Raw genomic sequence first — 15705 nt, 5'->3', positions numbered from 1 at the left:
CATTTTTTTAATCCAGTGAAACCTCTCTAAACAGGACACCCTTTGGACCAAGTAAAATATCCGGTTTTAAGAGGGATCCGGTTTAGACAGGTTAAGTTCTGTACTGATTTTTAAAAAAGGACCGTGGAACATGTCCGGTTTTTAGGGAATTCCAGTTTATAGAGGGTCTGGTTTTGAGAGGTTTCACTGTACAAATATACCAAATATTTTGCATATGTATACAACTTATTTGCCACCCCGACCCCTGCTAACATGAAAGTTAAATCATTTAATAACTGTAAATATAAATATATATAAATATATCTGAAGGGTCCATGAAAATAACATGATGTCCAAACAGATAGTCAGTATTATAATGGTCGTGTATGTCAAGGTGTCAACACATTAAATTTAAAAACCTAGAATTACGGTAGGCCATTAAAAGTAGTTGGTAAATTAAAGCTTTCTTAGACATAAATATTCCACGATTGAAGTTGTAAACCTTAAAATGACAAAATATCACCTTACTAAAAACGTGACATTACAGGTTATTAGGTTATTCCTGTGGACCCTTCAAATATATATATATACACTGACCATTTAAAAACTGCATCATCTAATGAGGAAAATATGGAATGAAAAACTCTATTAATTAAACTCCACCAAATAACACAGAAAACCATGCCAATTTACTGTTTTTGAGGCAAAATATTGGTGTAGCTACTTAAAGATTATTGTTTCTTAAATTGTATTACTCCAAACAAATGAGCTAAATAACTACCTTGTAACTGAAGACGTTTTGGAAATGTGGATAGACCAAAGCCTTTTTATTTGTTTTAAGAAAGTATACACATACTTAGGTTAATAACCACTAATTGCCCTTTATTAATTAATTTTAAATTGGTATTATAATAAAATGCCATATACATAGCTTCATTAAAAAAAATTGCTTTGCAAATTAATGTCACTATGCTTCTAGTATATGATACACTCCCAAAGATAAAACATTCAGTGCTTTAAAAAATTTAATATACCTATATCATATATGAACATATCTATGGGATATTAAATAAGCTTCCATTTTACACTAAGTTTATATCCTGAATTATTTTTTTTGTACATATATTTTCATTTCTTCCAACCAAGTGATGCTATTAAAAAAAAAAAATCAATTAAAAAAAATTAGTCCTTATTAAAAACATCTTTGAGAAAAGTAGCATATTTATTTGCACCTGGTATTACTGAGTGTGTTAATTACTTGGTTCACAGACTTTTCACACTATTTGTTTTCATAAACTAATAATACGGCTATTGCCCCTAGTGCAAATAGATCTCTGTAGTTTTTTCTTATAATTCATGGGTATTTGTTTTCATAAACTGATGAACCTTTTTATTTTCCATTCTTCCATAACCGATTTTATTTACTATTACTTTCCACTCTTACTTGATGTAATTTCTCTTCACAGCCATTAAACGTATGTTATGTTTTTCCCACAGCATCTTTGATGTTCTCGATCATCCAGTACAAGATTTGTCCTGTTATGAATGGTTCATAACACCAGATGCAACGAGAGACAAGCGTACAACAGACATCAAACTTATGGTTAGTTTACGAACATACACACACTGTTTGATAGCCTGTTGTGTAAGTCAACATTCATTATTTAATTTCAAAACACAGTTTTACACTTTAGTTAGTTAACCAAGTATGAACAACATTCAGAGGCACGGACAGCCAAATCTGCCTTATTATACCACCATATAACTAACTAGACATCACATTTAATACTCTCTTTTTACATATAAATAAATATTTTGTTCAAATATATAAGCTATGCTTATGAAGGTCAGTTATTGTTGGTCCTATTGGGCCAATATTATATTATGTACCAATTGCTTTGTACATTACAAATTACAAGGTCTTAACAGGGTTTCTAGAATTTTTATAAAATCCACTAGCCATGGGATCAGTGATTTTTAATATTTACTAGCCACAATTAAAAATTCACTAGCCCTACTGAACTTAAAAGTTTATACAATTTTACTAATAGTAATAATGTCACCTAAAGAAGGAGATAGAGCTTAAAAACGCTAAGATTGGAGGATGGGGTGGGGGCAGGATATTCATATATTTAGAAAATATACTTAAATGCAGCATTTGACAACTTTTTTTTTTTACTAGCCATCAGGTATGTCGATAGTAGTTATTTACCAGCCCAACATTGAATATCACTAGCCATGGGAGTGGGGCTACCATAGTCTGGAAGCCCTGTCTGGCATGTCGATAGTAGTTATTTACCAGCCCAACATTGAATATCACTAGCCATGGGAGTGGGGCTACCATAGTCTGGAAGCCCTGTCTGGCATGTCGATAGTAGTTATTTACCAGCCCAACATTGAATATCACTAGCCATGGGAGTGGGGCTACCATAGTCTGGAAGCCCTGTCTGGCATGTCGATAGTAGTTATTTACCAGCCCAACATTGAATATCACTAGCCATGGGAGTGGGGCTACCATAGTCTGGAAGCCCTGTCTGGCATGTCGATAGTAGTTATTTACCAGCCCAACATTGAATATCACTAGCCATGGGAGTGGGGCTATCATAGTCTGGAAGCCCTGTCTGGCATGTCGATAGTAGTTATTTACCAGCCCAACATTGAATATCACTAGCCATGGGAGTGGGGCTACCATAGTCTGGAAGCCCTGTCTGACATGTCGATAGTAGTTATTTACCAGCCCAACATTGAATATCACTAGCCATGGGAGTGGGGCTACCATAGTCTGGAAGCCCTGTCTGGCATGTCGATAGTAGTTATTTACCAGCCCAACATTGAATATCACTAGCCATGGGAGTGGGGCTACCATAGTCTGGAAGCCCTGTCTGACATGTCGATAGTAGTTATTTACCAGCCCAACATTGAATATCACTAGCCATGGGAGTGGGGCTACCATAGTCTGGAAGCCCTGTCTGGCATGTCGATAGTAGTTATTTACCAGCCCAACATTGAATATCACTAGCCATGGGAGTGGGGCTACCATAGTCTGGAAGCCCTGATGAAATACTGACATTGTTACTTGGTATTTGAGGTCACATGTCAATATTAACACTAAGTTTGTTGTAAATACAATAATAATATTATATACAGATATAATGCCTTTTTCACACAGCTCACTCTAACACACACACATACCCCCACCACATACCCCCCCCCCCCCCCCCCCCCGCCCCCAACATCACTTTGAAAATATTGTGAACAGCTTTATAATTAGTATGCATGGATTACAAAATTATCAAACCTACTTCAGTCTTTATTTCGTAACATGCCATTCTTTACATTCAGACGTTTGCCAAACAAAAACCTAGTTCTTATATTTCCCGTGTACCATGTGGCAAGCGAAACCATAAAAAAGCAATGAAGCAAAACAAGTGAATGAAATATTGATGCTAATTACGGTTAGGCAAAGGACTTTATAGCATGCATAAAACAATTCAATCTACAAGGTCCAGTAATAACTGAAACCTTAAGAAAAACCCCACCAGACTTGAGTTGTACATTGTTGGCCTTGTGAAGGCAACAGGGCAGGTCTCTTAGCAACAGGTGGTATGTCAACATTTTCAAATTGATTTATAGATGTTATCTTTTTAAATGATTGATAATGAGTGGCCAAGTGAACAAATTTCTTCATAATTACAGTATATGCACAAATTCTAGGTTAAAATTCTGATTTACAATTGTCAACAACTTTACTAGCATATAAACCATATGCCAGTGGGAAATGTAAGTGTACATTACTAAAACAAAACAAAAAATTGATAAAAATTGTTCTTTATAAAACTAAATGCAGTATTTTAATATACAATTTTAGAATGGGTGTGTGTATAAAAAGAATAGTATGTCTTGTATGCTTGTCACTGCAGGGAACATTTTGTTGAGTATCGCGTCACTACACAAGTTTCAGAGATCGCTACACAATTTTAAAACATTAAACAGTAGTTGCTAATCAATTTTCAATTGAGTAGAAATGTCATTAATCTAAAATTTTAAAACAAAATGTTCTCTGTTGTCAATGTTTTAATAGGGTATATATCCTCATTCATACTACATGTGTAAGTAAAGATAATTTTCTGTATTACATAACTGAAATATACATAAATAATCCAACACAAATGTTAGTAAATTTTCTCAATCACTAGTACACAAGTTAGAGATATGTTCTAACTTTGCTACAAATTTAAGAAAAGCAGCTAAATTATGAAATTCTATTAATACATGTTCTAATACTTTTTTGACTCCTAATAAAAGATGTCTGATTAATAATTCTTACTATTTATTTTAGAAAGTGCATTTTGGTGAAGACTAATAGGTTGTAGAAAATGTCAAAATGAAAGGATCATGAATAAGTAAAGGAGAAAATGTGAACGGATTAATGACAATTACTAGAACTCTCTGTTAATGTTATATTCAACATCATTTTCACGAATGTACACACAAGGGGAGGGTTTAATGCCAACACATGCTTTTAAATAAAAGAAAATTTTATTTTTATTAACAAACAATCTTTTGTAAAATAAACATTTTAATATAGATTTTTATGGGGGGAGTGGGTGGGGGTGGAGAAGAGTAGCAAAAAAAAAAAAAAAAACACCAGAAAGAAAAAAGAAAGAGTATTCTTTGTATAATTATGAAAATGTTAATAATTTAAAAAAACAGAGACCTAAATGGTGTCTAAAATTCTACTACTAGTACTATTTAGTACCAAAAGAGAAGACTAGAGTATTGAAAAATCACACAAACTGCCAGCAAGATATTTTATAACAGCAGTTTCATGATTTTCACTTGTCATTATAATTTATACTGTCTGAGAATTTCATTGCCTTATAAATGAAGATATTTAAAGGTTTGTATCAGTTTTATACTGAAAGTTTTGTTTAATAAATGGAGATAATTAAATGTTTTATCGGTTTTGTCCTATGTTCTGGCTCTTAATAAATATTCCCTGATCAGTAATTTTGACATGCAGTCTTAGAATGGAAATCTGCTACATTTTTTCCATTAGTAGCAAGGGATCATTTATATGCACCGTCCCACAGACAGGATAGCACATACCACAGTCTTTGACATACCAGTCATGGTGTAAGCACTAGAGCAAAAATTAGCCTAATGGGCCCACCGACAGAGATTGATCCTAGACTGACCGCACATCAGGTTGAGTGCTTTACCACTAATGGGCCCACCAACAGGGATTGATCCTAGACTGACCGCACATCAGGTTGAGTGCTTTACCACTAATGAGCCCACCGACAGGGATTGATCCTAGACTGACCGCACATCAGGTTGAGTGCTTTACCACTAATGGGCCCACCGACAGGGATTGATCCTAGACTGACCACACATCAGGTTGAGTGCTTTACCACTAATGGGCCCACCGACAGGGATTGATCCTAGACTGACCGCACATCAGGTTGAGTGCTTTACCACTAATGGGCCCACCGACAGGGATTGATCCTAGACTGACCGCACATCAGGTTGAGTGCTTTACCACTAATGGGCCCACCGACAGGGATTGATCCTAGACTGACCGCACATCAGGTTGAGTGCTTTACCACTAATGGGCCCACCGACAGGGATTGATCCTAGACTGACCGCACATCAGGTTGAGTGCTTTACCACTAATGGGCCCACCGACAGGGATTGATCCTAGACTGACCGCACATCAGGTTGAGTGCTTTACCACTAATGGGCCCACCGACAGGGATTGATCCTAGACTGACCGCACATCAGGTTGAGTGCTTTACCACTAATGGGCCCACCGACAGGGATTGATCCTAGACTGACCGCACATCAGGTTGAGTGCTTTACCACTAATGGGCCCACCAACAGGGATTGATCCTAGACTGACCACACATCAGGTTGAGTGCTTTACCACTAATGGGCCCACCGACAGGGATTGATCCTAGACTGACCGCACATCAGGTTGAGTGCTTTACCACTAATGGGCCCACCGACAGGGATTGATCCTAGACTGACCGCACATCAGGTTGAGTGCTTTACCACTAATGGGCCCACCAACAGGGATTGATCCTAGACTGACCACACATCAGGTTGAGTGCTTTACCACTAATGGGCCCACCAACAGAGATTGATCCTAGACTGACTGCACATCAGGTTGAGTGCTTTACCACTGGGCTATGTCCCACCCTGTTTTCTTGCATGAGACTTACCTTTGGCAATGCTAACATTGAATTTTTTTTTTTTTACTTATTACACGAAAAGGCAGTTTACTGTTCCCTTGACATTGATTACTTACACATGGTTTAAAATGTCGGTGTTCTGAGATGCCATTTTGGAGGTCCAATACTACACAAAGGAAAAAAGAAGGAAAAATGTGTGAACAAATTAACTACACTTACCTCTAGATCATTGAAGAATAAATGTGTGTCAGCAAGATTGAAAATCATCTCTTCCATTCTTAGCCCTAACGACACAGAGGACTGGGGGTCCTGTGAAGACAAAATAAATCTTTAGTTTAACTTGAAAGAATTACATACATATATTATATATATATATATATATATATATACACACACATATACACATACATAAGAACATACACTAATAATACATTCAATACCCCAAATTATACACTATACAAAAATCCAGAAACTTCTGCAGGGTCTTGAAAAGTATGGTAGTATGACAATTGATATTTTGACAATGTACATGTATATATTGACAGTGCCAGACTCACCAGATACAGAACCAGCTTTAGTGTGTTTTGGGCCTTAGAGAATATTATGAATGTGGCATTTTAGAAAAGTTGATTACATAATGTAAGTCAACAACTGCAAATCCAGGTATGTTCCTAAGTCTTGCCTTTCAGAATTAATGTTACAAATAAAATGACAAGTAAACAAGGAAATGTTTTATTTAATGATGCACTCAACACATTTTATTTATGGTTATATGGCATCAGACATACGGTTAAGGACCACACAGACATTGAGAGAGGAAACCCGCTGTCGCCACTTCATGGGCTACTCTTTTCGATTAGGAATAAGGGATCTTTTATATTCACCATCCCACAGACAGCACAGTACATAAAATGGCCTTTGATATACCAGCCGTGGTACACTGGCTGGAACAAGAAATAGCCTAATGGGTCCACCAACGGTAATCGATCCTAGACCGACCGCGCATCAAGTGAGTGCTTTACCACTGGGCTACATCCCGCTCCCTGACAAGTAAACAAAAACAGACTTAATGCTACAGCCTTTTCCTATCATTTACAAGTTTAAAGTTTGTTTTGTTTTAACGTCACCACTAGAGCACATTGATTAATTAATCATCAGCTACTGGATGTCAAACATTTGGTAATTCTAGTAGTCATCAGAGGAAACCTGCTACATTTTTCCTAATGCAGCAAGGGATCTTTTATATGCACTTTCCCACAGATAGGGAAGCACATACCATGCCCCTGACCAGTTGTGGTGCACAGGTTGGAACGAGAAAACCCCCAATCAGATGAATGGATCCACATAGGTGCAACAACACATTACCTTCTGCTAGTGATATTATAATCCTTTTACATCCACAATTCAACACAGCTACAGATCACATTAATATACCGGTACACTTTATTTCATTGTGTACAACGGCAGGAAAAACAAATGATGAGTTTTCTTTAAACTGGATTATCAAAGTAAACATGAACCTGTGCACCCGAAACCTGATAGTGGTGAAATAGTGAAACAATTACATGAAACCATTACAAATGGCTATGGATGCACCAGTCTGATGAAGTGGAACGCGATCCAAATAACCAGACTGAAGAGTTGAGGATGGGTAAACTGAAGGGCTTTCAAGTTATCGTCACTAGTTCAAGTCCTCACAGATACTACACTGTCATTTAGGGTTTTGGGGTTTTGTAGGTGTAAACTATTTTTTTTTTTATCTAAAGGCAATATAGATACTAGTACTGTCCATGGTAATAGCAGATGACATATCTGGCAAATTTGTTTGTTTTGTTGCAATTTTGCCATTTTAGTATGGCTGTCTCATGTTTTGCCATCCAAATTGAAAACTTCAAAATTTCAGAAGCTTGAATGTGGCAATGAAGTCAATTTCTAAAAGATTTTTATCTATCTATTTTTTCCAAACTTGTTTTTTCTTGCAAATACAAGATAATGGACATGATGTTCACTTCTTGAGCAATGTATATTAAACAAAAAGAAATGTTTTGTTTCATAACCCCATAGCACATTATATTATCATCAACTGTGACAACTTCATTCTTGAAATGAAGGGAAAAGAAACATACTACTACTGTTTCAAATAAGGTACCTAAAACAACTCAGCTTGAGTATATGACTTCAATCTACAAACCCTAATAGCCTGCTGGATCTGTCACATTATAATTAATAGTATATTCGTACAATGAATTATTTTTCTACCTTGATTATTATGGCAGAATGTACACATTCTTGAAACATGATAATGCTAAAATAGTGAAACAATTATACGAGCCCATTACAAACGACTAATGATCTACAAATCTGATGAATTGTAACACGAACCAAATCAGCAGACATTCTTTACACACAACTGGTAGAGAGATTAATATGTCTGGGGTCAAAATCCAACCAAATAACTGTGCTAAAATAGGAAATATGCCAATGATTTTCTTTTCTTCCAAACAAATTTCCTTCTGCTTTAAAAACAGTAGTCAGTAATGTTTTGTTTGTCATACGGTGTTATCACCCTACTCTGTCATTATTCATTGTTAAATTAATTAAGAGTTAACAGAGTGACAGGAAACAGCTATTACTATACAAGCCTCCAACGCACTCCTCTCTAATGGTTCGCCTGAGGTTCGTCTTGGCTGCAAATGACTGTCTGCAGGCAAGCATCATCAAGTTTTGTGTCCAATCTCAAACGACTAATGACCAATAATAATGCAGAGTAATTGTTCGCTGGCCCACTATGTGCTGGATCAACTTGACAACCAAGATGGTGTAGAGGAAATGAGGAAGTAACGATGAGGAAGTAAAGATGAACAGTGAAGTTTTGAAGTCACAATCAGTTTATTCACATAAATACATAACCTTCGTACATCTATGCTAGATTATATATCTCCATCAGTTTATAATCAATCAACTAACATTTCCAATTTTATTTCTATATCTGGAATATTTAAAAGCCAAAAATGCAGTTGAACATCATCTCTTTGTTTAATTACAAGTAATATTATTAAAATTTCTAATTTCTATATTTGTCCTCCAAACCAATGATTTACTACTAGGCACTGGTACAAATGTCTGTGCTATTCAGCAATATATGTGGTGACAATAGCATTTTTAATACATGAAACTGACCTTGGTGGTGTAGTGGTTAAGGCCATGGGAAATAAGGCTGGTATGTTCTGGATTCGTAGCCTGGTACCGGCTCCCACCCAGAACTAGTTTAACCATTCAGTGGGTAGGTGTAAGGCCACTACACTGACTTTTCCCTTATTAACTACAACAACAACTACCCCTCCCCTGTCCTGGACAGACAGCTCAAATAAGTACAAATGAATAATATCCGACTCTTATTCAGGTAGTATGGTTGATGAAAAGTCACAGATTTAAAGAGTATGCTGAAGTGCCTTATAAAAACACGCCTTTTGCATGTACACACACACACACACACACACATATCATAAAATAAAACATATTCTTTCCGTTCAACTACAATTTTTTTTTTTTAAATTCATTTCTGCACAAATACATTCACGGCAATGGTTCTTGCTATAATTACTGCAGACATCATTTAACTTGAATCCTACTTTAGGAGAAATCCTCGGCTCAGCCAATTAATTGTAATAATGAAGGTACTAAGCAGCTCTTTAGTGTCATTTGCCAGTACTTGAAGTCATCGAGAGAATTAACCTGTCTCCGCGGCAATAGCACGGGTCCACAATCCAGATTACACCATGATTCCAGCTCTATTAAATAATATTACTAAAGCACAGTAATACTCATTTGTTAAGGAGTCCCACTGACAGCGAATAAATATTAAAATAAGAAGTTGCAATTAATTCATGGAATTATTATTTTTTTCATGTTAGATGCTCATTAATAATTAAAGGTCAGAAATATATTAATAAACGTGTTCATTTTGAAATATGTTATTTTTTTATATTCCAATTTTATACATAAAACAGTGTTAGTGTGTGTTTGAGAGAGAGAGAGAGAGAGAGAGAGAGAGAGAGAGAGAGAGGAGAGAGGGAGAGGGAGAGAGAGAGAGAGGGAGAGAGGGAGGGAGGGAGGGAGAGAGAGAGAGAGAGAGAGAGAGAGAGAGAGAGAGAGAGAGAGAGAGAGAGAGAGAGAGAGAGAGAGAGAGAGAGAGAGAGATAAAGACAGACAGACAGACAGACAGACAGAAACAGACAGACACAGAGAGACCAAGAGAAAGAAAGCAACAGAGACAGACATAGATGGAGCTGGAGAGAGATTGTGTGTGTCTGTGTGTGTGTGCGCATACATTTTAATGCATATGTATTTGTGTGTGTATATAAATATGTATGTTGTGCACGTACATGTATGTAATGCATGGAATGTACATGGTTCAACTAATAGCCATGCTTGTAGTATTATTTCAACTCTGTCTACATTCGGTATTTGTAAATCAAAACATAATTTAACAAATATTATTTGAAATACCTGTCAAAACAGGATCATGCCAGGGACCTAATATTTAGACAGGATCCAGTGTTTAGAGCGTAATACATAAACTGATGTCATGACTATTATATATGTAACAAACATTCTGTGCTTGTTTTTGAAATGTCTGCACAACCGCTTGAAAACAAAACTGAAACCTAAAAATAAATCCTGCATGTCCGCATCAAAACGTTACCCGCCACTGGAAATAATCAATAAGAATGCAGGCAAAGACAAGAGCTGAAGACGATGGCTTCAGTCTATTAGAAAACGGATGTTTTTCAAAAGCCACTGTGATAAATTATTATTACTGCTACTTGACCCACCAGACCCGAACGTGTTGCAAAATCACAAGTTGTCTATTTCAATCAATTTCCACGCCTGTTTTCCCCTAATCACTATTGATCTGGCCTGCGCGGTCGTTCACTGAAAGAATTAGGGCCGAGTTCTGTCTACATGTTCGCCCATCGTCGATGCCCAAACCCGATATTAGCTTTATGGACCAGCTCTTCCGCGAATCCAAAATCATACAGATTTCCATGTTTGTTGACATTTCGGACCGTTCTGCTTTAAAGCTCTTTCCAATACAGGGTTTAATCCTTTTCGATGTTCTTATCCCCAGGAGATGAGGAGGGTCACATCGCCAATTGATGACTAGATCGAGAGGGACTCCAGCAAATCTCGCCTCTATTCAGCAAATACATGCAGGCCAATGATGGTCTTAGTCAGCCAAATATCCATGTTTACTCGACGTTAGGGCTGAGGTTTCATATTCGAGTTGAGAGTCATCCAAAATCACGAAATCTTCAATTCACATATAGGTGAAGCACTAGAGAATGGGAATTCCAGATATTAAGGGGTAAAAAAAAGGAAAAAGAAACCACCAGTAATAGAATGGTTAAATCTATGCTAAGTTTTAATTGTATCAATGTGTGGTGTAAAATATTAACAAGTTAGTATATTCTAAAGTTATTAATTGTTTTACAAGCAGTTTTATTTGTAATCTACAAAAAAATATATTTAAAATAAATTATGGGAATGGATTTTTTAAAATGTTGTTTTCAGAAGCAAATTGTAGTACTTTGAAAATGCAAAATAACAAATTCAGGAAATATTAAATTTTACATCAGCCTTTCTCAAAAATAATTTGTGTGACGTAGTAGATCAGTATTTTATAATATTATTTCAATTTTATCATTCTGGTTGTTGTTTTTTGTTTTTTTAGTGTTTTTTTAAAGTTGGACAAATTTAACAAGTTGGTCAGATTACCTCAAACAATATATATTTTGTGTTCTTTGTATTGCTGTCTTCTGTTTGTGTTAAACAGCAACGTGCAGCAATGTGTCTGTGTTAATTATGCCATTATATATCAAAGCTTTCCCAATTATCACAAGCTGATGCAGCCATGTAATAAACAACACGACTCTGGCAGATATGTCAAGATATGATCGGCAGAGAGAGTAATTTCTGTGTGAAATTGATGAAATGCCATTCTTATCTACGTATATCTAAAACAAATACATCTTTCACCAATTACTTTACGCTGACTGTGCTCCTCCCATTTACCAACCAAGTCAAAAAGGAAAGAAAAATTGGAGTTAAAAACAAACTTGGCATTTTCTCAGTTCTGTGTATAAAATGAAATATTTATATGATCATAATAATGTGCAATGTAAAAAAAGAAGAAGAAAATCTCAAATGCCAAAGGTCAAAATGATTATTCCCAGTACAAATTCTTGTTTATAAAATGACATTCAAAGAATGTTGATTAAAAACAAAAAGAACCTGGACCCTGCAAGCTTGTTTGTTTTTTTTAGTATAATCAATGTATCAGTTGTTGTAGTTAGTGACACCAAACAAGTCAGCTAATACAGAGCAATACATGACAACTAGTGAATAATTTTATCTAATATATTGCTATAAATGTAAAGAAAATAACAGATTAAAAACAAAATTCCACTTCATTGTTTTAGGTGACTACCACTGCCAGCTACTGCTTAAAGATTTAATTAAAATTGTTACGTGAACATTATATTTATAAGAAAAAAAACTATTAAAAAGTAATAAAAATATATATAATTTAATATTTACTGTTATCCTAAAAATCTATCAACAATCATTAATATTCATAAAATTCAACATGACAGTCTTTCCACTTATTTATGATGGTGACTTCGTTTATTTATTTTTAATCCAATTTCCTAACAACTAATTCTGATAAAGTATTATGATTGATCAAACTTGTGAGATAATTAGATCAAATGAATTCTGGATTATGCAGCAGCAAAAAGCTAACAATAAAAACATGAATGTCTGCTATTAAATGCCAGTGAGAGAGAGAGAGAGAAAAAGTGGTGCTACCGACAAGGGGCAGTCACTCTAATTGAATCACTTAGAACTGCCAAGGGTAGTCACTCTAATTGAATAAAGCAGAACTGGGCAGCAAATAGCACTTATTATCTTATCAAGGCAAATTTACTCAGCCAAGCAGCAGACTGTGTGCCAGGGTACAGTCCCAGGCCCTGGTCCCACGTGTAAAACACTTTAACATCAAACACTTGGCTAATTAGCCAATCATCTCTGTTTTACTGGCTTGCTCACCCCTAACTCACAGCCTGTCAACTCGAATTTGTCCCAGAGCTGAGAAGAGCACAGGGGGAGTCTCAAAAGTTCCTTTGTAATGACATTCTTCGTGGAAGACGTTCTCTGCATATAACAAGTCTTTGCTGAGAAAAATATATTGTTAGCAGTTTGGCAAATCTAGATTGAAACTTATAAAGCCAAACAGAATGCAATAAAACAGAGGTTCAGCAAAGATGGCGTTTCTTGAATAACATTTTGGGTTAATTTATAATGAAATGCATTTGTCATATAAAATGACCTTGCAAATAACAGTCTAAATCATGTATGTACATGAAGATACAATTTGACACTATGTACTGAGACAAATTAAATGCTAAAAATATCACAGTCACAAAGCCACTAATGTTAAATTATAAGCATTTGATTGCCTTTCACATATATTATTTGGTCTTTACTAAACAAATACCCAATACTTCATGACAACATGCCTTCTCTTTTTTAAAGTGAATTCTGATTTTTCTTTTCTTTTTTTGTATATTAATATTTCCATTTGGCTTACCCTTTTTGTCAAATTGAACATTATTAATATACTGTGCGTTTTCTCTTCTTTTTCTAAGAACTAGCAACTGAAGTTAAGGACATGTCCTTTTCAACTGTTCATAAACCAGTGTTTCAGGAAGTTATAAGTAAGAAGAATTGGAAATTTACATTTTCACAATGGAACAGACATTTTGAAACTCTCCCTCAACTACGTGCAAAGAGCAATGTAGTTATCCGGATGACTAAATTTGATTTGTGCCAAGCGGAACAGGGTTTTCTACACAACAAATCCCATCTTATTGGTCTGACCTAGTGAATCATACAATTAAGATTTCAATTTAGATAACAAGTGCTCTATGGTGGGGCTAACTGCTGATGTGACAACCCTTAAATACATGCTATATTTTTTTTTTTCAACAAAAAAAGAGAAAGAACTGGACTGAATCAACTTATCCCTCATGCTTTGTACTTTACTATATAAACATGAATATTACATACAACTAACAATACACTGAAAAAAATACAAGCAAGATTTTAATTTTTTATTATTGAAGATGGGATTATATATTAAAAAAATAAATCTATATAATTTAGTAAATAATTATGCAGACAATATAGTATCAATTTAATAATTACCCACAAACAATCACTCTTTGTAATAGAGAAAAGTGTGTAATAAGGATTATACATAAGCAAAAAATGTCCCTTATGCTTTGTAACTTAGTAAATAATTAAGACAATATAGTATGTATTTAATATCTCACACACACACACACACACACACACACACACACACACACACACACTCACTCACTCACTCACTCACTCACTCACTCACTCACTCACTCACTCACTCACTCACTCACTCACTCACTCACTCACTCACTCACTCACTCACTCACTCAAGATTAGACAACAAAAAATATCCATTATGCTTTATAATTTAGTAAATACAATAATATAGTATATATTTAATATTACCCCCACAGTCGCTTTGTAATAAAGAAAATTGTGTATTAAAGATTAGACATTACTAAAAATGTCCCTTATGCTTTGTAATGTAGTAAATGACATGAACATAATGCTGTGAGCTTAGATGACTTGTGAGACAGTGTCGGAATAGCAGTGAAAACCAACTTCAAAGAGTAAGACTGCTAGAATATGCTATCCGCGCTATGCAGAATTGAGTGGGCAACATGCATGTGCTCCGACTTGCTAAATTACAAATGTCACACAATATCACAGCCATATTCATCAGGAACGTTTTCACAAAACATGTGTTCTCCACGTGTGGCAAACACCTCTCAAACAAACACAAAACAACTCTCCTCCTATTCTGATTCTACCCACATTTAAAAAAAAAACCATCTCTTAAGACAGACACAAAAATACTCCGCTCCAACTACACTCTCATTTTAAAAAATTTCATCATTTTCATTTCAAAACAAGACACGATTAAGCATGTTTCCCTTGCAAAATTTTTTTCATGGATTTCAATTCTAAATTAATTGCAATTATTATTCTGTTTTTTGTTGTTTTTGTTTGTTTTTTGTCTTTCTTCATTTTATTTTTATTTTTTATTGTTAAAATGGATACTTTCTCTATAAAATTATTTCTTTTAATCTTGACTCTCTAATCAGATTTTTTAACATCCCCAATTATGTATAACATTGATATTTCCAATTATCTTTAAAAACAAAATCCATACATCAAGACTTCTCTCTAATCCAGACTTGTAAAACCGAAATATAGGTGAAGTTAAAACACAAGGTAGGATGGGACTAAGTGCTATAAAACTGAAATATAGGTGAAGTTAAAACACAAGGTAGGATGGGACTAAGTGCTACAAAACTGAAATATAGGTGAAGTTAAAACACAAGGTAGGATGGGACTAAGTGCT

The 15705-nt window shown here is 35.2% G+C and overlaps 1 protein-coding gene across 3 annotated transcripts in view; it reads right to left on the bottom strand.

Annotated features, from left to right (window-relative positions):
- LOC121375688 (eyes absent homolog 1-like) overlaps nt 1–15705 on the bottom strand; it is a 218242-nt gene that overhangs the window by 17768 nt on the left and 184769 nt on the right. For all 3 annotated transcript variants that reach the window (XM_041503271.1, XM_041503273.1, XM_041503272.1), the window contains exon 14: nt 6393–6482. In XM_041503271.1, coding sequence (XP_041359205.1) covers nt 6393–6482 — 90 coding nt within the window. The remainder of the gene's footprint in view (nt 1–6392; nt 6483–15705) is intronic.

The sequence above is a fragment of the Gigantopelta aegis genome, chromosome 6 (genome assembly GCF_016097555.1).
Source record: "Gigantopelta aegis isolate Gae_Host chromosome 6, Gae_host_genome, whole genome shotgun sequence".
NCBI classification, from domain to species: Eukaryota; Metazoa; Mollusca; class Gastropoda; order Neomphalida; family Peltospiridae; genus Gigantopelta; species Gigantopelta aegis.
The sequence above is the reverse complement of the archived record's forward strand: the minus strand, read 5'-3'. Positions and strand labels throughout refer to the sequence as shown.